The 25,193-nt window shown below is 35.5% G+C and overlaps 1 protein-coding gene across 1 annotated transcript in view; it reads right to left on the reverse strand.

Annotated features, from left to right (window-relative positions):
- Window positions 1-25,193, reverse strand: part of mgl (low-density lipoprotein receptor-related protein megalin) — an 890,817-nt gene that overhangs the window by 733,715 nt on the left and 131,909 nt on the right. Inside the window, exons 14-15 of the mRNA XM_090412774.1 lie at window positions 14,356-14,496; window positions 1,884-2,093 (exon numbers count right to left, since the gene is read on the reverse strand). Of these exons, the coding sequence (XP_090268900.1) occupies window positions 1,884-2,093; window positions 14,356-14,496 (351 nt within the window). The remainder of the gene's footprint in view (window positions 1-1,883; window positions 2,094-14,355; window positions 14,497-25,193) is intronic.

Here is a 25,193-nt window from a genome sequence, read left to right on the forward strand (position 1 = left end):
TTGCCAAGAACTTTCAATATGCATTCTTCTTTTCCTTGACTGACTCTTTAACTTCCTGAGTCCACCATGGAGTTTTGATTTTTCTATCCTTGCAAACAACTCCACCACATGCCTCCCTAGCTGAATCAATCAATGTTTTCTTAAGAGCCTGACAGTGAATCTCCAAGGATTTGTTCTTGTTTTCAATCTCTTTCATTTTTTCTGAATAATGTGTGTGTGTGTGTGTGTGTGTGTATTTAAATCTATAGTTCATCTCTGAAAGCTATTCAACAAAACTCATTTTAAAACTTTCTTCATGATCTCTTTTAAATATGAAAATTCAATCTTATCCTGCTCAACACTAAAGGCCATCACTTCCAGTTTCAAATCCTCTATAAGTGGGAAAACATTGCTATTAACAAACATGACTTTTCTTGTTTTTTGCATCTTCTCTACATATGAATTTGTGCACATATTTATGTTAGATTATTATTATTGTTGCACCCTCCATGGAGTTGGCAGACTCATTGTGGGAGGTTGTTCATTCAACTGATGACATATTTATCATACTGAATCTTAAAATCCTTAACACTCCTAGGATTAACAACACATTCTGGTAATATGTTCCATTCACTGACAATTGTAGAAAATCTACTCCTCACACCCCTCCTTCACTACACTCTTACATAATTTCTTGGAATGGCCTCTGGTTTTTCCCTCTTCTCATCTTCTACTCTTTTTATAATCCCATCTGGATTAATCTGATAAAATCTTCTCACTAACTTAATCATCTTTATCATATCATCTCTTTTCCTCCTATCCACCAAAGTATGAAATCCACATCTTGTAATTGTTGCTTAAGAAAGATATCACCTGTTTTTGTTTTATTTATTTCAGTAACATCTATTATGTTAATCTGGTACTTATCGAATACTTCTGCTAGTTCCATTTCTTTTCCATTCATGCTTCTTATGTAGGTGGGGGCCAGTCTTGAACTGCTGATGTTGAGTTTTTCTTGTAGATAAACTTATACATTGGTTACACATAACTTTAAATTTTTCAGGAAATGACAATGTATACTAAAATATTAATTAAAAAAAGATGTTGAGTTGGGGTTTGTTCTAGCAGCTGACTTTTTACTGTTTGCCCTGGTTCACTAATGAAAACAATGTGGGACCTTGCTTAACCAGGAAATTCCCCAGCCAGCATTGAATTCTGTAATGTTGTGCCATCATTTTGCATTATGATTTAAGCCAATAAGAATACAATTTGGTCAGCTAAATTCCAAATTGCTAGTCTGTCCTCGTTCACTTAGATCCAGCTAGATAGATAACAGGTGCACCACAAGAAGTGAGAACTGGCCATTAGGTCAGAAGCCCTAGTTGGTTCTCCATATTCCTTAAAAGGCTATGTGGAGGTCTCCTCCCACTCATCCAGCTTTGACCCTTAAGCATTCCCAAAGAATTACTGTAACTATAAAGAGAATGCCGATATGCAAAGATAAGGAATAATTCTGTTCTTGTTATAATAAGAACACATCCATATTAGTGCTCACAGATTTTGGTACTTGGATTTCATGGAGATCAGCAGAGGCTAAGAGATGACAGTTGCATACAAACTGTTGAGAAGATTATGCTATGAAAGCCAGACTCAAGGTCATTCATGCAAGAGAACCATGAGGAAATGAAAAAGAAGTTGTTTGTTTTCATAAAAAATCACTGAAATAAGGAATATATTCTCAGACATGGAATACATTTAAGATAAACCTAAACACAGAGTAGTATGGAAAGCTAAATTAGACTGCCACAATTTGACACTGTGATAATGACATGAAACTAATATAAATGTTTGCAGTTAATCGTTATAATTAAAATAAGATTTATTTATTTCTAAAGTCTATTTACCTGTGCCATCAACTTTCACTCTGTATATGACATCTAAAATAACATCTGAATAATAAATATACTTTTGACGGGCATCAAAATCAAGTCCAACGAAACGAGCTGATTTGCTAACAATTGGTACCATAGAATCACTAAATTCAGCATTCACAGGTGATAAAAGAACTCCTCTAACAAACTTTTGTTGAGCATAAAGAAGAAACTCTTCAATTCCTAAGTCATAAAATGCATTAAATTAGTTGTAAATTAAAACATCTCATATAATAAAATTATATTAAAATATCACTAGCATGTTCAGAAAAAAAAAAAAAAAAGAAAAAAAAAGGGCCTGAATAGATAACATACACACATATTGAACAGATATATGCTGAATAAAAATGTTTGTAGATATTTACATGTACTGCAGAGCTACTAATTCTCATGCCATACATTTAATGATAACCTCTGACAACAATTTCTGAGAGGAAAACATAAAATTTTTCTTTTACTTCTGATGTACTGATCTACATATGTGGAAATACTTGTTACCAAATATTTCCACAACCTGTGCAACTACCGCTGATATGTATACAACCAGTGAATATATATCAGAGTGAGGAAAATAACTACAATGCCATAACTTTTTCAATATTTCTGTAATGCGACAAAATCATAATCAATAACTAATATGAAAGTTTGATATCACAGTAAGAAGGGGAAATGCAAAAATAAGAAGTTATTTAAAACCTCTTGCCAAAGAGCAGTTGCTGATTCATATAAAACGAATTTATACCAATTAGAAGACTACAAATTTATAACATAATACAAAACCTAATTATAGAGTTTAGGTGTAAATTGATCATCATCTTCAAATCCCTGATTTCACTACCCTAAGGGAGTGTACAGGACATTATGATAATACAAGATGAAAAATATACATCATTACTAACTTTTTTCAAAAGGAATTTCAAATTAAAGTATCAAATTTAAATTTTTCTTTCTTAATTTTGTATTTATATGTACATATAAATACAAAATACAAAATTACGGAACCCCGGCGTAAGTCGAGGACTACCTGTGTATATATATATATATATATATATATAATATGTGTGTGTGTATACACACACACACACACACACACACACACACATATATATACACACATATATATATACACTCTGGATGGATTTAATTCCTCTGCAATACTTTCCTACCCAGCCTGTTTTGTCTGTCTTCTCTATAAACTGAATCCATCACATTCTAATCATATAATGATATTCCCTACTGTCAGCCGGATCTCATAAATGCCAATGATTTTTGGTCCCTACGCTAGTGGACCAAACACGGTCCAAGGTAAGGAATTCTTATCAATGCTAAGAATTCCTTACCACTATTCTATACCTAATTTTTCTGGCATTAGAAATAAAGGCAACCACCAAGCTGATGAGTATTCTGATAACTGTCAAACGTGGCTAGTTCAAATAGGAAGCTGAAGTTGATTCCTTAATCAAATCTCCCACTATATTTCCACAGTTTATGCTTTCCTTTCTTAACCAACTAGTCTTGTCATTCATGGGATTACAATGTTTACCAAACTTTCAGTACTACCGCATACCCCTTTAAAAATTTCAGTAACACAGGTGCCCACTCCCTCTGAGGCAAAGGCAATTTGGGAGAAATTCTAATAGTATTTCATTCAAGCATGAATAATTATAAAAGTATTTCTTTTTTAGAATTTGTGCTATAATAAATTCATGTGAAACATTTTTACTAGTTACTAAACACATTTTTAGCTACACTAATCCAATATACATACAGTAGAAACAAAAATTATGAAATTTAAATTTTCAATAAAAAAATAGCTTAATGAAACAAACAAAATTGTTTCTTTATTAATTTTTATGGCTATTTTGCCTATTTTTCTTTAGGAGTACCCCTTTTATGATGTCATTGGATTTTTACTCAATTCAATCTGGTATGAGATGGAATCTAACAAGACAAATTACATAGTGGGGTGTTGTTACAGACCTGGTGGATTGGATGCTGGTGATGAAGAAATGCATCACCAAATAGAAAAGATGAGCGTGAAAAGAGTAATCATAATGGGCGACTTTAATTATCCAATTATTGATTGGATAGCAGTAGAATCTCATGAGAAGAATGAAAATGCATTTACTGAGTTGTTGCAGGACAACTTCCTCAAGCAGCATGTGACAGAAAGTACTCGAGTTCAAAGAGTGTTAGATTTTATTATAGTGTCAGAGGGCATTTCAGTTAAAGACATAACTATTCTGCCTCCAGTTGGTGACAATGATCATGCAGTACTCACTTGGGAAGTGACTGAGTTTATTAAATTCAAAAAATTCATATTCAGAAAAGGTTACATGCTGAACTACAAAGTAGGAAATTATGACCCAACTGAGTTCAGTGGAATGGGATCGGTTGCTGGATGGAAAGAATATCGACAGTGCATGGGAAGCATTTAAACAATACTAAAATGATGCGATATCAGAATGTGTACCGAGAGTTCAACGAATAAACAGAGTAGGAGTCAATCAAATGGGTGTGTAATCTTATTCTGCAAGAGATTCGTAAGAAAAGGATGATGTGGAAGGAATACTGTTTGCATAAGGATGATGTCCGTTATGAACGTTATAAGCAATAGGCTAGAATAGTCACAACTGTTGTATGGAAAGCAAACTCTGATTATGAAAAGAAACTGGCTCTGCATGCTAAAGATAAACCACAAGAATTCTATCGATATGCTGTAAGTAAAAGAAACAATGAATATGAAAGAATATCTCTTCTAAATCCAGATGGCATGAGGGTTACAGATGCAGAAGAGGTTGTTCAGTTAATGAGTGCTCATCAACCTGGTAAACGCAACATTGAGCTCACTGTTACCTCTTCACTAGATGAAGAAACACAGGTGAGTGAGGCTGAGGTATTACAGCTGTTGCAGAAACTGAATAAGAATTCAGCAATAGGGACTGATGGAATATCAGCATGGGTGCTAAAAGAGTGTTCAGCTGAACTGGCCATTCCTTTGACCAAGATGTTTAATATGAGTCTCAGAACAGGGAAGATTCTGCGGGAATGTACGGTAATTCCATTGCACAAGGGTGGTGCAAAGACTGATGTATCCAACATTCGACCAATTAGTATCTCACGAGTGGTGGTGAAAATTTTGGAAAAATTGGTTAGGGCCTGCACAGAAATGGATTGACAGTGAATCTCTACTTTGCAATGAAAAACATGGGTTTACTAAGGGAAGGTCATGTTTTAGCAACTTGCTCACATTCTATAACAATGTTACCATTGAGCTAGACAAGGGGAATGGATACACCATGATACTTTTGGATTTTGCTAAGGCTTTTGACAGAATACAGCATGGCAGACTGCTGCATAAATTGGAGAAAATGGATTTAGGTTATACAATATTAGAATGGATAAGAGGATGGCTGACTGACAGATATCAAAAAGTGGTATACGGGGAGATCTGAGTCTGCAAGGTTTAAGGTAACAAGTGGTGTACCACAAGGATCAGTGCTTGGTCCATCCACTGTTATTCAATCTGTACATCAATGATATTGGGAAGGATTTGACAAGCGAGATACAGTTATTTGCTGATGATGCAAAGATAGGTAGGGTAATCAGGAATGTTGCTGATATGCAGTCTCTGCAGAATGATTTGAATAGGCTGGAATTGTGGGCATGGGAAAATGGGTGTCCGTTTAATGTTAGTAAATGTAAAGTCATTCACTTCGGCATGATTAGATATTCAATCTCGTATTATATTGGTGGGATTAGGCTGGAATAAATTGATGATGCTAGGGATCTTGGAGTGTTAATAGATAGGAAGTTGAAGTTTAGGGGCTATGTGGGAAAGATTGCAAATACAACTCAAAAGATAATTGCAATGCTGAAATGAACTGTATGTCGCTTGTCAAATCCTTCCCTGTATGAAAGGGTCATACAGGATTTCAATTGATGGAATTTTTCAATTTATGGAGGGTGGGGAAAGAACAAGAGGGCATCCTTGGAAGCTGAGAATGAAGGCCACCAAGAAGGGTGTGAGGGCTAGATTTTTCTCTCAGAGGGTGGTGCATGATTGGAATGGATTGCTATTGGATGTTGTGAGTGCAAGCAGGGTGAATGAATTCAAGAATAAGTATTATAGCTGGTGTGTGTAGTATGTGGCCTCCCTCGATGAGTCCCTGACTTCCTGGAGGTCTCTCTTAATAATAATAATAATAATTTTTAGGGCATTACTGATGTTATACATGAAGAATATAAGGAAGGAATAATTTTGGACATATCTTTGTAGGATGTTCCTGGTTGTCTTCACATTGAGCAGCATCTAGTGTATGGTGATAACCATTTATATTACTGAAGTATGACTGAAAGAAGGGGGGGGGGGGTTGGAAATGTGGAGATAGAGAGATGTGGGAGAATTGTGGGTACAAAGGTATGTGAATTTAAAACCTGGGTTTCAAGGGTGGGCTGTGAATTCTTTGGGAAGGTGAAAGATAGAAATTTTTGGAGAAAGGATAGAAAATGATGAAACAAGATTAGGGGCGGGAGTAACAGGGTGTGAGGCATTTCAACTGTGTCATCTTCGGAGTTTTGGGGAAAAGTGGAGGCTATGTCGCGTCGGCTTAGTGTTTTTGTCTTTGGTGTATCTGTGTTGTTTTCTATTGGTCGGAGTTGTGACCAACTTTTTATGTTTTGGAGCTTCCAACTCTTGGAGATTATATAGGGTTGTGAACGTTTATTGAGTTTTTGTGATGACTATAGTTTTCGATATTCTAAGCACTGTTCAGAAACAATAGCCATAAAATGTAACAAAAACTCATATTTCAAGAAGCAATTCAAGAAGACTTTCCTTGTATTTAGTGCTGAATACTATATCCACTCCTTTTCTCTGATTGTTATTGCCTGAATATAACATTTTGTATTTATTGCTTAGAAAAATCTCACCAGTTTTTGTCTTTTCTGTTTCAGTCACCCCTATTATGTTCATCTGGTACTTATTCAATTCTTTTGTTTAGTTCCATTTCTTTGCCATTTGGCTTCTTATGTTGATAGTACCAATCTTGAACTCTGGTGATGTTGAGTTGGGATGTGTTTTAAGATTTGTTCCAGTAGCTGACTTTTCGCTGTTCACCCTGGTTCCCTGGAAAAAACAACAGGTGGCTTGTTTAACTGAGCGATGCCCAAGCTGGCATGAAATTCTGTCACAATGTAAAATGATGTTGTACCATCATTTTACATTGTGTTTTAAGCCAATAAGAATACAATTTGGTCAGCTAACTCCCAAACTGCCAGCCCACTCCTCGTTCATTGAATATAAGGTAGATATCTAACAGGGTGCACCATGAGTAAGTGAGGATTGGACATAAGGTCAAGCCTTGGTCGGTTCTCCACATTCCCTTAAAGGCTATGTCAAGGTCTCCTCTCAGTTATAAGCTTTGACCCTTAAGCACCCGTTGATACACTATTAGCTTATTAATGACTACATGGAGAGGCAAATCTATCAAATTATAAAGTATGATCACACAATTTGTCTGGGCATGGTCAATTACACGTATGCTGATTGAGCTTTGTGCATGCAATTTCTCCTATATAGCCTACTCAGTGAAGCATTCACAATCTCAGCTCTCTAGCTCGGCTTATTCTCATCATAGTGTGGCTACAGACTATCATGACATTTGTGCTCTTTTTCCTTATACAATTCTTTGATATCTTCTCATAACATACTTGTCTCTTTTCAAATCATTCATTCCAATACACACAATCACATCATCCATTCATTCTACTTGTTTACATATAGCCTCTGTTTCATCAGTAATCTTGACTTCCAGAAAACATGCTTTTGTTACTCATTCATATAATACATCCCAACTAATGGAATTAGTATATCATAATATCCTTTTTCATCAATTTCTTTAACTTTTTCGTTGTTTGGTTTCCTTTCTTAACTTTTCTGCTATTTGCCAAGCACTTTTCTAGTCTCTCCAACTCGTGTATGGTATTGTGAAGCACTCACTGACAGTTCAAAATTTTGTAAACATTGTACTGAATCTCCCCCTGCCCACTACGTTCATATTTCCATTCAAGCAGTGCAAAAGACACATACTTCTATGTCTTTTGCACTGCTACCACCATAATACTTTTATTAGTACTCTCTTTCCTTCTTGCATGCATAACAACCTGTCACAACATCCCATTTGTGCCCTCATTTCAAATCTGACTCACATTCAATATCTCATGATCTTCAATCTGCCAGATTAACACAGATTTCGGACATATTTTAGCAGCATTATCTTTTGCAGAATGCTGAATAGATTCTACACATGCTACATTGGAAAAATTATTTGTGTTGAATTCGGATAAAGGATTATTACCTTCATGGTTAGACCACATACACACTCTAACAATATACACACACAGTAATTTACCTTTTGTCAGACATTCAAAACCATCTTCAACATTGGAAACTGTATTAAGTGAGGATGTACAGCATTGTCATCTGGAATGCTGGAATGCATTTTCTGTGCTCCTTTACAATTTCGAAAGAGGGTTTTGTATGTATGCTTGGTACTATTGTGTTACAACCTTAACCATTCTGAACTATAAGCAAACAAGAAATGCTGAATTCAAGATAGTAGCACTTTTCAAACTCCATAATATAGCTTTTTAAATACTATATAATTAACTGTATCAGGTTAGCACACCTGTACTGCAGCAGACTGGGTATATTCTACTTTTGAGAAGGGTGGTAAAAATTCAACATAACATCAGAGAAAATATGAAAATAATATTATTTTAATAATAAAATAGAGAACTGTTGCATAAAAAATGCAGTTCTTGAGAGGTACATGGTTTTGTTGTTGTTGTTTTTCTGGTGCATATTTTATAACAGCGCTTCCCAAACTGTGAGCCGCGGCACCCTTGGGGGCCGTAGGTTTTGTTGAGGGGGGCCGTGAAATAATGAAAACAAATTTAAAATGCTTTAAAGACTAAGTAGATTTTTTTTATTTTAAAAGAAACTTATTTAACTTTTATTATTTATTATGTCTTTTTTGTTTATATTTTAATGCAAAAATTCACACATTGGTGTTGGTTCACAAACTTTGCTTCCTGCGTATTTCGGCGCTTAATGAATATTAGTAAATATTGTTTATTCATATGTTTAATTTCAAAGCATTGGTTAATTGTATTTACTTCGAATGCTCTCCAGGGAAGCTCCAAATCTTCCTGTCCCTTTCATCACACGTTCGTAATCAGGGACTGTTGATATTGACTTTATATACATATCAAAACTCGTTTTATATTATCACTGTCATCCGAGTTAGTTTTCTGTTACCAATAAAAGTTTCGCATATACTTCACACATGAAAAAAAGCTTAAACAAGTTCATGTAGGGAGATAGTAACTCGCTTGCAGTGGTAAACAACACCCCTCCCTAACAACCACTATACTGCAGAGGCAATAAAAACAAGTACTTTTATTATGCCAGTGAATAAGGTATGAGGAGTCTGTGTAATATATTTCTCAACAAATAGTGCAATTAGAGACAACTGGGATAAAAACACACTAATTAATGAATCACATGTCCCCTCATACAGAAACTATGCTGTATAGACTGAAACAAAACCATATGTTGCATGGGCAAACACAGTATCTAACTAAAAACTATTGTTATTAATTAGATGTGTGTGAGTTCGATTTCCCAAGGCAGCAATAAAATTTAACCGAACGTGTTAAAATTCGTAAAAGTGTTAAAACTAAGTAATATATATATATATATATATATATATATATATATATATATATATATATATATATATATATATATATATAATGAATGTTATGGCAGTTTCACATATGGAATTCCGTTGAAGAGAGTTAGCATTTCAACTCAATTGTCAGCTATGCTTTTATCTTTCGGTTGCGCGATCTTTTGTTAATACCGCACCAATCACGTGCACGTTTTAATAACCTGCCTTTGTTGTCTATTTCGCGTTAGGATTAATTCTTTAAAGGGAGAAAAGTCACAAAAGAGAAAAATGTTCCTGGTCCGGGAATTCCCTTATTCAGGTAATATTCACTAATTTCATGTTATCAGTCTGTGGTGTGTCAGTATCGGTAAGTGGTGATATTATTTGATCTATTCTACGTTAAAAAATTTAACCCTGAGATGGAGAAGTGGCTGATAAAAAATAAAAAAAAATCCGCGAACAATCAGAAGAAGCAGAAACAGACTCAAAAAAAAAGGACAGTATTTCATATTTTACCAGAACAGCCCGCATCATTTTCAGAACCAAACGGTAAGAGGCAAAAAATGTAATACATGCATTTGATTTTTGCAATATTCGCTGTGTATATTTTGTATTGAATATAAATACAATAAATATTATAATAATATATCTCTCTATTACGATTTTTTTTTGAGGGGGGGCCGTGAAATATTTTAATTTTTGCAAAGGGGGCCCTGACATCCAGAAGTTTGGGAAGCACTGTTTTATAACTCCCTAACAGAAGGCAATGACAGGAAAATTTCCAAATTAATTTACACAAATGATATAATTTTATAATTATACAAATAAAATATTTCAAAAAATTATGTCATTCAGTGATATGACTTAAATTGTCTGCATTATGAAAGGAAACTTGCCAGGACAATCAGTTTTTTTTTTTATGTTTAAAGTCAAGTTTGCTTAAGTGAATCTATTTGTAAGTTATAAAAAAAATACTCAATAAAAGACAAGTATAGACATCATTATGATTTGCTGGAATACTAACCTCAAGGGATATAGCTAATATTATCATGGTCAACAAAATATTTCATTACTGGTTTCCTGTCAACACTGTCTATTATTTGTCATAAAGTTCAGAGATCTGGCTTTTGACACTTAAGTTCGACAACAAATAAATCTCCACACAATATTACATTTGGAATAGTGCCCTAAAAGATCCCCAAAAATTCCTGACTTGGTATAGAAGAAATGACCTATTAATAATAAAATTTTCTACAAATATTTCCATGGATACTGTTCATCATATTCCCATTGATAATTCCTCACATCTCTTCTAAATCTGTTAAAATACATGAAGCAGCAGCTATTCAACATCCTTTCACAATTCATCTACAAATTACTCAGAGAGCAATTTTTATTCTTCTTCATTCATTCACTCTTCTAAAAAAATATGATCTTCAGGCCTTCAATCCAGTGTTAACAAGTTTCTTCTCTCTGCCCATCCACAGCACTAATCTAATGCCATCTCTGAACCACCCCTTCTGGATGGGATTGTCACAAAAAAATTCAATGAAAATAAAAATAAATTTAAACTTTATAGAAAAAAAGAACAGGGAGATAGATTAATTTAGAGGCATCAGTAATTAGGACCATTTAATTATTCAACCTGAGTGAATTCTGCATCAGCCATGTCTCTTATCACTCTCCCCAACTTAGCATCATCATCAGCAGATAACTGGATATCATCCTCTATACCTCTATACCAGTATTTCAGGTTTTTCATCCCATGTACAGATAAATTGGCCATCAGTTGATGGTGGTGATTGGTGGTAGATGGCATTGATGATAGTTGTGTGTAGTAGGTGAATTGAGTAGTAGGCGAGATGCGTGTGTAGCAGAGTGGAGTGGAATTCCCTCCCGTAAAGAGTCTTTGGACTCCTTGGAGGTATCATGTAATAATAATAATAATATGTTGAAAGTTTTTTTCACTTGGTTATACTATAAATTAAAGATGCCAAAAAATTATATTCTTGATTTAATAATCCTTTATCCAAGTGTATGCAAACAAAGTTTGCACGTGAAATAACTTCACGACTGAGCATCATATAGTAAACTTAATAGTATCAGATAACGGAATGTTGGTGTTATCTGAAAATTCACAAACTAAGGTTAAAAAAAAAATTATTTCCTAATAAAATGTGTGCCCTCCTTTCAATTCATCATTCACTCTACTATGTCATGAATTTAATTCACATGCCCATTCCTCTGAGTTTCTATAATAACCTCAAATGTGGAATCCTGTCAAATGCCTTAGTAAAATCTGAAAGTATTATGGTGTATCCATGTCCCTTATCCAATTAATCTAAGAGCTGCTCCAATAACCTCATGATGCACACCAGAGATACTGTCTACAGTTAACTGCATCAATCCTAGTTCCAAATCTTAAAAATGGAATTATCTTGCTTTCCTTCCATTCATTAGGAATCGTGTATGTGCTGAGACTGAAGTTAAAAAACTAGGTTAGAAGCACTGCTAACTCTCTTTCTTGCACATTCCTTCAATAACCCATCCAGTCTAACTGCTGCATTTGAATTAACACGTTCGCTGCCACACTCCTCAGGCATAGCTTGTTACTGCATGCCAAGCACTTTTACTTCTTCAAGGTCAGTACGAGTAATCTCATAGCCAGCTTATCAGACAGAATTTTGTTTCATACGCCAACTACGAGTAATCTCGTAGTGCATAAATTAAAATAAAAATAAATAAATAAATGACGGGAAACATGTTATTATTGTCCTGTGTGCCAGGAAAACCACCATTGTGCATGGAAAATTGTTTTAAAGTGTACCATTTGTAATTTGATTTACAAATTATGGGTTAACTCGTGCTTGGCATAGGAGGTCAGTAACTGACATACGAGTGTATTCGTAGTTGGCTTGTGAGGCTCCAATATAATCTACTCTATAATATAAAATGATAAGCTTTTTTTGTAACGTTTTTGTGTCACTTATTTGAAATGTTTTGAAACTCGTGGCTACCCTGAGTGTCGAGTCTTCAAAATTTGAGACATCAGAATTCAAGGAGAACAGGCCTACCAGTCCGGAACTCAGGGGGTTGGGCACCATATGCGCTGGGGGAGGACCCCCTTTTGAGTCTTCAAAATTCGAGTCATCGGAATTTAAGGAGAACTGGCTTACCAGTCCAGAACTCGCGGGGGGGGGGGGCTGTAGGTACCAGGGGGCAGGACCACCCCTTTCGAGTTTTCAAAATTCGAGTCATCAGAATTCAAGGAAAACTGGCCTACCAGTCCGGAACTCAGGGGATTGGGTGCCGTAGGCACCAGGGGAGGGGGGAGACCCCCCTTTCGAGTCATCAGAATTCAAGGAGAACCAGCCTACCCATCCAGAACTCGGGGGGTTGGGTGCCGTAGGTGTCAGGGGGAGGAAAGATCCCCCTAGTATACTATACTTTTGCTGAAATTATTTTCCTTCTACCAAGCCCCCAGACGTGCTCTCCACTTTACTCACAAGCCAAGGTCCAAATTAAGGTGCTTATACTATGGGTTAACTTATGCTTTAGCAAAGGAGGTCGGTAATCGACATACGAGTATATTCGTAGTTGGCTTGTGAGGCTCATATACCAACTACGAGTATACTCGTAGTTGGCAGGGAACGTGTTAAGCTATTGTAATAGCTTTTATACCTCTAACTCATCTCCCTCTATTCTTTTGTTTAGCTCTCTCTCATCATCCAGCAAGATAATGGATCTGCCCAGAATGTATACCTTATTAAAAGTGAACAATAACCTAGCTATTTCTACTGTATCTGACCTACCATCCAAATTCACTAATGTTATTCTTCCCGGTCATTCTTTCTTTTACTTGCTACGATAAAATTCTCTCACCTTTTCTTAGTGCTGTTTAGTTAATTTCTTTTCATAATTGATTTCACATCTATGGCCAAAAATAACTGATAATATGAACAGTCAACATATTTAATCTCTCTTAATTATCCAGAAATTACTCCCTCCTTTTTATGTTCTTTTTTTTTTTTTAATATCAGCTATGATGACTTGGCTACAATACTCCCACCAAGTTTCCTCATGTGCAAGTTATTACACTACTTGAAGGATTCAATTAATAAAAGCAGAATTACCAACAATTTACTGAAAACCACCTCAGAGTTACCAAGAAACATCCGTCTTTCCCTTAGGTTGATTCATCCTCTAATCCCTAGGTTATATGGACTCCTAAGATCCATAAATTAAACTCTCCAATAAGACCTATCGTTGTGAGGAATTTGAGGATCTTCCTCAGGCATAGCCAAGTTAGCCAGTCTTGAGCACGGGCAGTAGGGTTTTTTCCACCAGTTTATCTGGCATTTTTCATCCCGTAAGCAGGCAACCCAGCCCTGTGAACATACACTTCTACAGTCAAAAATATATCCCCCAGTGGCAGACTAGGCAACAGGTCGGTTGGGAGTGGTACTAACAAGTAGTCGTATCTAAGTAACACGCAGACCCTGCATAGGAATGCATAGTGAAAGAAGAAGAAGAATATATATATATAGTATTATAGTAACTATATATATATATATATATAATAGTATTATAATAAAAATTCTATATTAAATGTGATTTTAATAAATGGAGAATATATAATAAATACAGAACATATATATATATAATCAATATATTTAAGAAAAATGTATATGATAATATATGAAACTTACTTGAACAGTCCTTTTCATTAGTTGCTAGCTCATAACCTATATTACAAAGACATCTATATCCTAACCCATATCCATCTGCAGAAATAGTAACAACACACATATGCTGACAGCCTCCATTATTTATTCTACATGGATTTGTTACTAAAAGGTACAAAAATCCATTCATTAATTAACTAATTATTATATCAATAATACAATTGCTCTTATAGAATTATGAAATGTTTCCAAAACAGTTTTACAATGTTGCTGTGTTCATTCTGTTGTTTAGAGAATAAAAATATTTTATTGAAATTATCAAGTATTCTAACTGACATAGATCATATTTTGTTTTATTACTTTTTTTTATGAGACCAGAAAATGCAAGGTGGAAATATAGGAACAAGAAAGGGCCTAAGGATTAATCTTTTTATTTTAATATACTTAGTATCTAACTGGCATAGATCATATTTTATTTTATTACTTTTTTTTATGACACTAGAAAAATCAAGGTGGAAATACAGGAACAAGAAAATGCCTAATTATTAATGTTTTTATTTTAATATACTTAGTATCTATACAATATCTTAGTATCTAACTGGCATAGATCATATTTTATTTTATTACTTTTTTTTATGAGACCAGAAAAACCAAGGTGGAAATACAAGAACAAGAAAGGGCCTAATGATTAACGTTTTTATTTTAATTGTTATTATTATTATTATTATTATTATTATGTGACACCTCCAAGGAGTCCAAAGACTCATTGAGGGAGGGTACCTACTCTACAACTCTCTGCCACTGAAATCCACCAACTACAGCAAACCGCATCATCAACACCAACAGCATCTACTGCCCATCACCACCACTAGTATTTTCACAGACAATCACAAACATCCATGCCCATGGCAGATTTGAACCTGCAGCCTTTAGGCTGGAGAGCAGATACGCTAACCACTCGGCCAATCATGCCAGCAATACCCCAATAAAGTGATCATTAAATATCTCCATTAGATCATCTGTATTGGTCACTTGTTCCCCATTTCCAACCAAGGGGAGACATTTGTCCAACTAATTATTTCTCCTCCTACTGGCCATATAATGAAAGCCTGCTTTAGGATTTTTCTTCTCATATTCCATTTTTGTCTTCGTTTCTATATTAGTTACTTTTCTGGCTTGAGTGTTACATTTCTCATGCAAGTGCTTTCCACTTCTTGCTTTATCCTTTTATGGAACCTCTTTTTCATCCATGTTCCTGTTTCATTACATGAGTCATCCGCTTTACAATTGTTTTTTATTTTAATTGTTTTAATTGTTATGTTTTATTAAAAAGGAGAGGAAAGGGATATTTTCATATTCAAATTTCCATAGCTATTGTAGTGATTCATGTTAATGTTTCTGGAATAAAAACTATTTATAATTATTATAAATATTTATACCCCAAACATTCCACCAGCTCAAGCTATCATTATCAAAGCACTTTAAAGACACACCCACTCTGTTAAGACTGGAAGTGACATAAAAATTCACTATATTGTACAGTATAGTCACAACTGGGATTTTTCAGCATATGGTGGGTGAGGCAGAATGTGTGTGGGGGGGTCATCTCTAGAAGCTGAATAAGGATGTTGTTAAGAAGAATGTGAGGCCCAAGTTCTGATGGCATGTGTGGTGAGTGTGTGAAATGTACTATCATTAAAAGTTGTGAGTATAAATGTGTTCGACGAGAGATATGATAAGTATATAGGTGGAGCATCATGCATTTCTGGTAGAATATCGCCTACTTGTTTCTAAAGGGATTTTCTACCTCAAGTGATAGCAAAACACATTAAATGCAGTAAATAACTGTAACTTCAAACAGCTCTGAAGAATTTTAATGAAAATAGCAGCCTGGTTGACAAAGTGGATAGCATACATGCTCTCCAACTAACAGTTATGGGTTCGAATTCAACCATGGACAGGGATGTTTGTAAAAGCTTGCTCTGGGTCAGTGGTGTAGCTAGAGCTTTTGCTGCCCGGGGCGGTCCCTGAGTTTGCCGCCACTCTCAAATACTACAAAAAGTCAAAATGATGTATAGGGAAATAAATTAAAACACTATGCTTATTTTTGAAGTAAAACTTTAATTTCAACATTCTAAAATGTTACTTTTCTTCCTTTTCTGTTAGCAAAATTGTCGATGACATTGCGAAGTCTATTTTATAGTAATGTAGGTAATTCTTAATCAATTTTATTTAGAAAAACTCCTCTCACAACTAGCAACACTTACAGCACTTGTGAGGAAAATTCGCAGTAGTATTACAATATTTGGAACTGAGTTCTCGAGACTGTATCTTAGAAATAACTACAAAAGTTCAAAAAGATTCAAAGTGCCGCCCCCTCCGCCCTCCCCTATCTACGCCTCTGCTCTGGGTGAGCTTGTATAGCTCCTTGGGTTTATAAGGCTTGTCTTAAAAAAAAAATTCAAAGGAGATTCACCTCATACCTATATATTTTCCTATCAACAAAATTTCTAATATCCTGCCATGTACAAACGATAAATTTTCACCTCTGTCTCTGAAAAAATGTTTTGGAATGAGGCCCACCTTCTCCATAGAAGTAGTTTTAATTATAAACATCTCTTCAAAGAAAATTTTCAAGCCTTCTTACATCTAGTTTGAATTAAATGATTGCCTCTTCCTCCTGAAAGTTTGGGTGATTCTCATCCTACGTAAAAGCAGATTTTTTTTATAAATTTAATACGATCCTGCTAAAAGTTTATTTTTCACTTGGTGAGACTATAATAAATTTAGTTTAATCCTTTATCCAAGTGTGTGCAAACGAAGTTTGCGCCTGAAAGTATCTTCAGGACTGGGATAAAGTGGTACAACTTTACCCCAGTTGCTAATGCTTTTGCCTGGTATCTCCACTTGGGCCTGGCTTCCACTGAAGAGACCTCAATAAAGGTCGAAACTAGTCTGGATAGTGGCCCTTCCCTTAATGCATAACATTATACATATCCTCAAGGAGATGTGTTTTGCATTATGGGAGATACTGAGATAGGAGTGTTGGTAGCTTGCTCCACCTTTGCAAGGAGTTGCCCAGTGTTGTACCACTTTACCCCAGTCCTGAAGATACTTTCAGGTGCAAACTTTGTTTGCACACACTTGGATAAAGGATTAAACTAAATTTATTATTATGATCCTGCTAGCAAGTGACAACCATTTCAGTGGTTAACTGATTATTGCATTTATCTTTTATTCTTCTCTCTTTGAATTGCTTGTTAGTGTCACATGATATACTGTTAAACAAAGGCATAGGAATGCTTTGGCATTGGGGCAGTTACCAAGGGCAAGAGTATTAGAAGGCACCAGTGGCAGGATATTTTATCAATTATCAAAATTGCCACACTATAAAAGGCACATATCTACAAATTTTCCAAGAGCTAAAAGTCTACCTATGCTGCTGCTCTTAATTTCAGTAAGATATAATTGTGTTATTTTTATTAAAGTTATTTACTGGATTTAACGTGTTTAGCTATCTTGATACTATGCCTCAAGTACTATAAAAAATTAAGTATTGATATGAACTCCTGACAGCATTCATCTTTAATATTTTCCACTACTTATCTCATTTAACCATCTGTCAAAGGAATTAGTCAAGATATCCAGAATATCCTTATCTTCAGTTTTTATGTCACTCTTATCATCTGCAATTCCTTTTACAGTTTCGGCTATAGCCTCCAGAACACATTGTTCTATTCGTTCTTTATCTCACTTACCAGGAATTTTTATATGCTCTTTCTTATTTTTTAGGACTGCTTCTTTTACTTCTTGAGGTCACTATGAAGTTTGAATTTTTCTATCCTTGCAAACAATTTCACCACATGCTTCCCTGACTGAATCAATCAGTGTTTTCTTCAGATTTTTACACTGAGTCTTTGAAGTCGAGTTCTTGTTTTCTAACTCCCATTTTCTCTTTAACAACATCTAAAAGATCCTTGTGTTTTCTTAAGGATCTTTAATAATGTCCATAACATCCATAAATGAATAGATTTTGCAGCATAGTGCCTGATGAATGATACTAGTGAGAAACCAACAAGATTTAAGAACTAACGTAAACTTCCTCGAAAATCCACATTAAATTAGCCTCAGAACTACACATTTTTGGCATTGTTTATTGTTATCCTTTCCACTTTTCTTAGTCCAATGTCAAAGAAGCAATGTTTTCATTACTTCATGAAAAAATCTTCACTTATTCTCTTTCAAACTACACAAATCAGCTATGGCAAAGGTACTATGAATGTCACAAATTAACTCCTGTACTGCCGTGATACTATTACTCTCATCTACTATGAGTGTAGAATAATCAAACAAGTTGCTTATACTTCAGCTATCAGCTAACGCCTTTTTATTCCTGTATACGGGAGTAGGCGAGGCCATTTAGCCCTATCTAACTTTTGGAGACTGAGTGGGCAGTTCAATCTCCACTGGTACCCAATCAGAGACAGATGGCCCAAGGCTATCACTAATTAAGCGGTACGCAGTGAAGAGAGACGGCTCAAATGTGCCGCCATCTCGTGGTCCCTAACCCTAACACAATATATTTAATGTCTGAAATAATGTGGGTTCTACGGTCGATTTTCTTGAGTTTACAGGACGAAAAACCCGAGTTTCCGGGAGGAAAAACCTGCTTGCCCGTGCCAGAGATCGACTAACTCGGGAACCGGTCGAAAAAAGGCTTAGAAAAATTTCTTCTAGTCGCCGACTAGACTCGAAACCAAGTCTTCCTTCGTGCGGCCAAGCGCGGCGGTGTACAAATGCCACATCCGCTGAGCTACACAGGTGATATAAATAAACTTGCACCCATTTATTCTGTAAACTTTGTACAAGCAGGAGAAGATTGACTATCATCACAAAATTGTTTTTCCTTATTAAAAACACTGTTTATCCACAGCTAATAAAAAGTGCTTCTCCAGTTTTGAATTCATAAAGAGCCTTCTGGTTTTTAAAATTACTTCTGCCATCTTTAAAAATGTATTGTTAATTGATCAAAAGCTTTAAATTTCAAATCCATGAAGCAGATTTTTTATTTTTTCCTATATTCACCAATTAAAGAATGAAACTGTCACTCTCTAGCTTTATATTATATTCTTTCATAGTAGTATTATTTTTTTGAGAGGTAAACTAGCTTACCTAAAAGTTCACAGTCAGGATCAGGGAAATGGGAGTGGTCAAACCGAAGACAGAGGTGTAGTATAGCAACCAGAATAGAGAATGTTGGTGCTGGTAGGATGGCCTCAAACACACAGCAAATGTTATGTTTATACACAAATGTAAGGAGTATTCAAAACAAAAGAGCTGAGTTTGTGGCATTGATTGAGACTAGTATGCCCTAAAGTAATTGGAATAAGTGAAACTTTGTTATCTGAAGAGGATGTGATATCGGAAATAGAATTAGAAAGTTATATAATTTTCCGGAAGGACATAGATGTGAAAAGAGGAAGGGGAGTGCTGTTAATGACTGCAGAGGAATTATGTCTGCAAAGAGTGGAAGTTGATGGTACATGCACAAATTTTGAATCTGTATGGTGCGAAGTTGAAATAAACAGGTTAGTATATCTGATAGGATGCTGTTATAGACCAGGGAATGTAGAGAATACTGATTGTGAAATGTTTAATATTAGTTGGATATGTAAAAAGAAGGTGATCCTGATGGGAGACTTCAATTACAGAAATATAGACTGGAAGGAGGAGATAGCGTATGGGAACAAGGACAGTGAGTTTGTGGAATTTCTGAGAGATAAGTATCTTAAGCAGCACGTGATTGAAGCAACTAGAGGCTTTAATGTTTTGGATTTGGTGATAACTTCACAAGATGTAGTTGTTAATGAGATGTTGACACTGCCTCCAGTTGGTGAGAGTGATTGTTTGGGAAGTGATGAAACAAGAAAAAGTCAATGCCAAAAATTGATACACGTGGAAGTATAAAGCAGGTGATTATAGGAAGCTCTGTAGCCAGTTAGCATCAGTACGTTGGGTAGATGAGCTGAGCGGAAAAGATGTTGACAATGCTTGGAAACTCATAAGGAAGTATCTGATGAAAGTAATGTATAATTGCATACCGAGGGTTAAGCAAGTAAATAGACTGGGAGTGAAATGGATGAACAGCGAAATCAAGCAAGCTGTGCTAGATAAGAAAATGTTATGGAGGAAGTACAAGACAGTTGGTGGTGATCGAGTGCAGTATGAGAGGTGATTGATTGGTCAGGGCGAAGGTTAACTCAAGGGAATTTTTCCGTTACATAGCAAGCAAGGGGAAGAATAATTATGGCGGACTAACATTTGTGGATAGTCATGGCAAAAGACTAACAGTTGCAAAGGATATAGTGGAATTATTGAATGATCACTTTATCAGCGTATATCATACTGGTATAAATGACTGGTACAATATAGAGAAGAAATGCAAGTATTAGGAGAATTAGAAGTGAAAGAAACAGAGGTGTATCAGATGTTGGTTGGGTTAGATGTGAATAAGGGTGTGGGAATGGATGACATATCACCACGTATGCTTAAGGAATGTGCACCACAGTTGGTTATGCCCTTGACCTGGTTATTTAATGAAAGTCTTGCAGTAGGTAGGATTCCTAAGGAGTGGAAAGAGGGTAAAATAGTACCACTCCACAAGCATGGTTCTAAGACAGAAGTCTCCAACTATAGGTTAGTCTGCATAACTGCAGTTGTGGTCAAGGTGTTGGAGAGATTAGTAAGGAATAGAATACAGAATTGGGTTGATGGACATGGCATTCTTTATGAAGATCAGCATGGATTTGTAAAGGGTAGATCCTGTTTCAGTAATTTACTTGCATTTTATAATAAGGTGACGAGTGTGTTAGATAAGAGAGAATCATATACAGTGATATTCTTAGACTTTGCAAAAGTGTTTGATAGATTACCACATGATAAGGGTACAAGCTGCAGAGGATGAGAATAGATAGCATATTGGTTAGATGGATCAGAGATTGGCTCTCTGAATGATACCAGTATGTTGAATATGAACTAGCCACTGGTTACCCTTCAAAAAAGAAGGGTAACCAGTGGCTAGCCCCAGGGTTCTGTTCTTGGTCCCCTGCTGTTTAACTTGTTTGTTAATGATATATCATGTGGACTGACTGGGGTTCTTCAGTTATTTGCCGATGATGCAAAGTTGAGAAGAATCATAAGTAGCATTGCTGATGCTGAATCTCTTCAAGAAGATTTAAATAGATTTTTTACTTGGACAAAAGAGAGGGGTTGTAGTTTTAAAATCAATAAGTGCAAGGTATTGCATTTTGGAGTGCAGAAATATAAGGCTGTGTACTATACTGATGGTGCCATACTGCAGGAAGTGGATGAGATTTGGGAGTGATGGTTGACAGTAGACTGAAGTTTAGAGGGCATATTGCTAGGGTTGCAAAGGTTGTACATCATAGTGCTGCTATGATGGGTTGTGCCACCGTATAAGGAACTGGTCACCTGGTTTTCAATGTGATGTAAAGACATTGGAGAGGATCCAGAGGCAAGTGACTAAGACAATATTGAGACTTTGGAATGCTGACTATGGAGGAAGGTTGAAGAGATGTGGATTGCAGAGTTTCATGGATAGGAGGAAGAGAGGTGATATAATAGAGATGTTTAAGTTGGTGAGAGGATTTTATCAGATTAATACAGAGAGGATTATAAAAAGAGTAGAAGGTGAGGGGAGAAGGTGAGTAGAGGTGAAGAACCAGAGGTCATTCCTGGAAGTTATGTAAAAGTGTTGTGAAGAAGGGTGTGAGGAGTAGATTTTTTACATGTAGAATTGTCAGTGAATGGAATGCAATACCAGAATGTGCTGTTAATGCATTCTTAACATTAACAATGTAACTGTTAATGTTAAGAACTTTAAGATTTTATATGATAAATATGTTGTCAGTTGAATGAACCTCCCACAATGAGTCTGTCAACTCCATGGAGGGTGTAATAAATATAATAATAATAATAATAAAACCTTGCACTGAACAAAATTGTGTCCACCTCACTAGTCATCTTTAAAAGCATCTTTATCAACAACAGTGTGTCAATTTTGTTCAATTCCATAGTTCGATAATAAGCACTACAATTTGACAATGACTGACCTTTTTACATGAAATGGCAGTGAATAGTTTAATATCTGTAGTAAAACCTACAAAAATCGTAGGTCCTACTATATGTTTATAGGTACATGGAACTTTATGAATTTATCCATGAAGTTCCAAATAAACTGGTCACTCCTACAACTGATTAAAGCATGTCTTTTTTGTGAACTTCCATCCATCTCACACAGTTCTGACTACTCTTTTATTCGACTCAATATTAACATGTTCACACCGGGGCAATCATAGCTCCCTTGCTGTCACCATAACTATCTGACAGGGTGAGAGAAAACACTGTGTCCCACAGAAATTTCATACTTGCGTTTCGGTGTTGATAGTTTCAGTCTCCCACAATGAGTCTTAGGACTCCATGGAGGTGCCTATGCAATAATAATAATAAACTATTCCAGTGGTTCTTGCAAGTTTGCTATAATGAGGTCAGGGATATTGGAACATATGAACTCCATAAATGACCACATAAGACTACCACCATTAAAAGCTTTATATAAATCTACTAAAAACAGCCCCTCTTAGATGAAATGCTGTGATTAAAACCATCATAACTAACAGTATAAAGGAAACAAATCAGATCCTACACAGCACAGCCTATATCATTACAGTGAAGCTTGGTTGCAAACAGCAAAAGCTGAGGATGAAACAATCTGCACCATGGAAAATCCAGTTCGATTGAAATGTCAACAAACTTCGAGCTGATATAAGCAATTTAAAGAGTTTTAAAGGAGGACAGCTGAAAAATAACATCAAAAACTGATTACCACATAATTTGGTCAACAAAACAATTGCTGAAGTTACCGAAGAGCTAAAACAAAGAATTATAGTGACAGCACAGAAAATTAAAAGATATGAAGCAAGAATAAACCAATATGTACAAAATGTGCAATTTTGACAGAACCAACGTCAGTTCTTTCAGTATCTCTAGAGAAATACAAATGCAAACAATCATCCACCAGAAAAAGAAGAACACCCAAATTTTGGAAGTCCATCTGGGATAATCCTATTGAACACAATAAAGATACCTCATGGATAGAAATAGAATCAGAAATTAAACAAATGCAAAATGTCATTATCATTAAAAAATGGTCAGTGCACAAGCTAGAAAATTAAAAAACTGGAGTGCAACTGGCAAAGATGAACTACATGAATTTTAGTTAAAGCATCTAACCAGTCTACATGATTGAATGTCAGAACAATTTAATTATTTGTTGCAGTCAGGCTCAGTGGAAGACTGGATGATATCTGGGTGCACTTTTCTCTTCATGAAGGATAAGGATAAGGGTGCAGACCCAAGTAACTGTCATCCAATAACATGCCTACCTACTATGCTTAAGCTGTTCACTGCAATCATAGCAAACTCCACATACCACTACTTATAGAGATCAAGAGAGATAATCAGACTTATCCGAATGAACAAAAAGGCAGTTTTCAAAAATCTAGAGGAACAAAAGACCAGATCCTTAAAATGATTCTCAGAAATTCAAAAGAAACATAGCATGGACAGACTATAAAGAAAGCATATAATAAATTTAGTTTAATCCTTTATCCAAGTGTAAGCAAACAAAGTTTGTGCCTGAAGTATCTTCAGGACTGAGGCAACTCGTGGTAAAGGTGGACCAAGCTCTCATCACTCCTTGTCTTAGTATCTCCCATAATGCAAAGCACATCTCCTTGCGGAGATGTATAATGCTATGCATTAAGGGAAGGGCGACTAGCCAGACTGGTTTAGACCTTTATTGAGGTCTCGTCAGTGGGAGCCAGACCCAGAGGTGGTGATACTAAGGTGGAAGCAATGGAGAAGTCATATTTACCTATACGAGTTGCCAAAAGGTGTCTGGAGTGCAACTGGTCTCACCTTATTATCAAAATTACTCTGGATTTAGAGAAAGATGTTGGAAGTTTTTTTTTCTTTCCTTCCACTTGGTTAGACTATAATAAATTTAACTTATAGTTTAATCCTTTATTCAAGTGTAAGCAAAAAAAGTTTGCACCTGAAGTATCTTCAGGACTGAGGCAACTTGTGGTAAAAAAAACTTCCAATATAAAGAAAGCATTCGATTCCCTCGCACACTCCTGGATCCTAAAATCACTACAAATATTTGGAATTAGCAAAAACATAGTTCGTTTCTGGCTGCTGCTATGAAATCAAGGAAAACAACTTTAATAGTGAATAATGAATGATTCGGAGATATTAGCATTAAACGTGGAATTTTCCAAGGTGATTCCTTGTCACCATTGCTCTTCAACATTTCTTTGATACTTTTGTCTATGATTCTGAAGAAAACAAAACTGGATATGAAATTCCTAAATATAATATTAAAATTTTCCATCCATAGTATATGGATGACTTGATCTTGTATGGAAAATCGGCCTAGCAAATAGACTCTTTAGTGAACACAGTTTTATTTTCAGTCAGGACATCAAAATGGAATATGGTTTAGATAAATGCGTAATTTTATCTATTAAACAAGGAAAAATTAATGACACTAGCAATTTTAATTTTGATCAAGAGAAATATATAAAAGCAATTTCAGCTGACAAACACTATAAATACCTAGGAATATCAGAAGCCAGTGATATTCTCCACTTGAAAGTTAAACAACAGGAAGAATCAGAATAGATCAAAAGAGTTAGACATATTCTGAAAACAAAACTAAATGGATTAAACACAATTAGAACAATAAATTCTTGGGCTATACAAGTGATCCAATAAACAGC

Source organism: Typopeltis vanoorti, chromosome 23 (assembly GCF_054136105.1).
Source record: "Typopeltis vanoorti isolate ZY-2024b chromosome 23, IOZ_Tvanoo_1.0, whole genome shotgun sequence".
In the NCBI taxonomy this organism is placed as follows: Eukaryota; Metazoa; Arthropoda; class Arachnida; order Uropygi; family Thelyphonidae; genus Typopeltis; species Typopeltis vanoorti.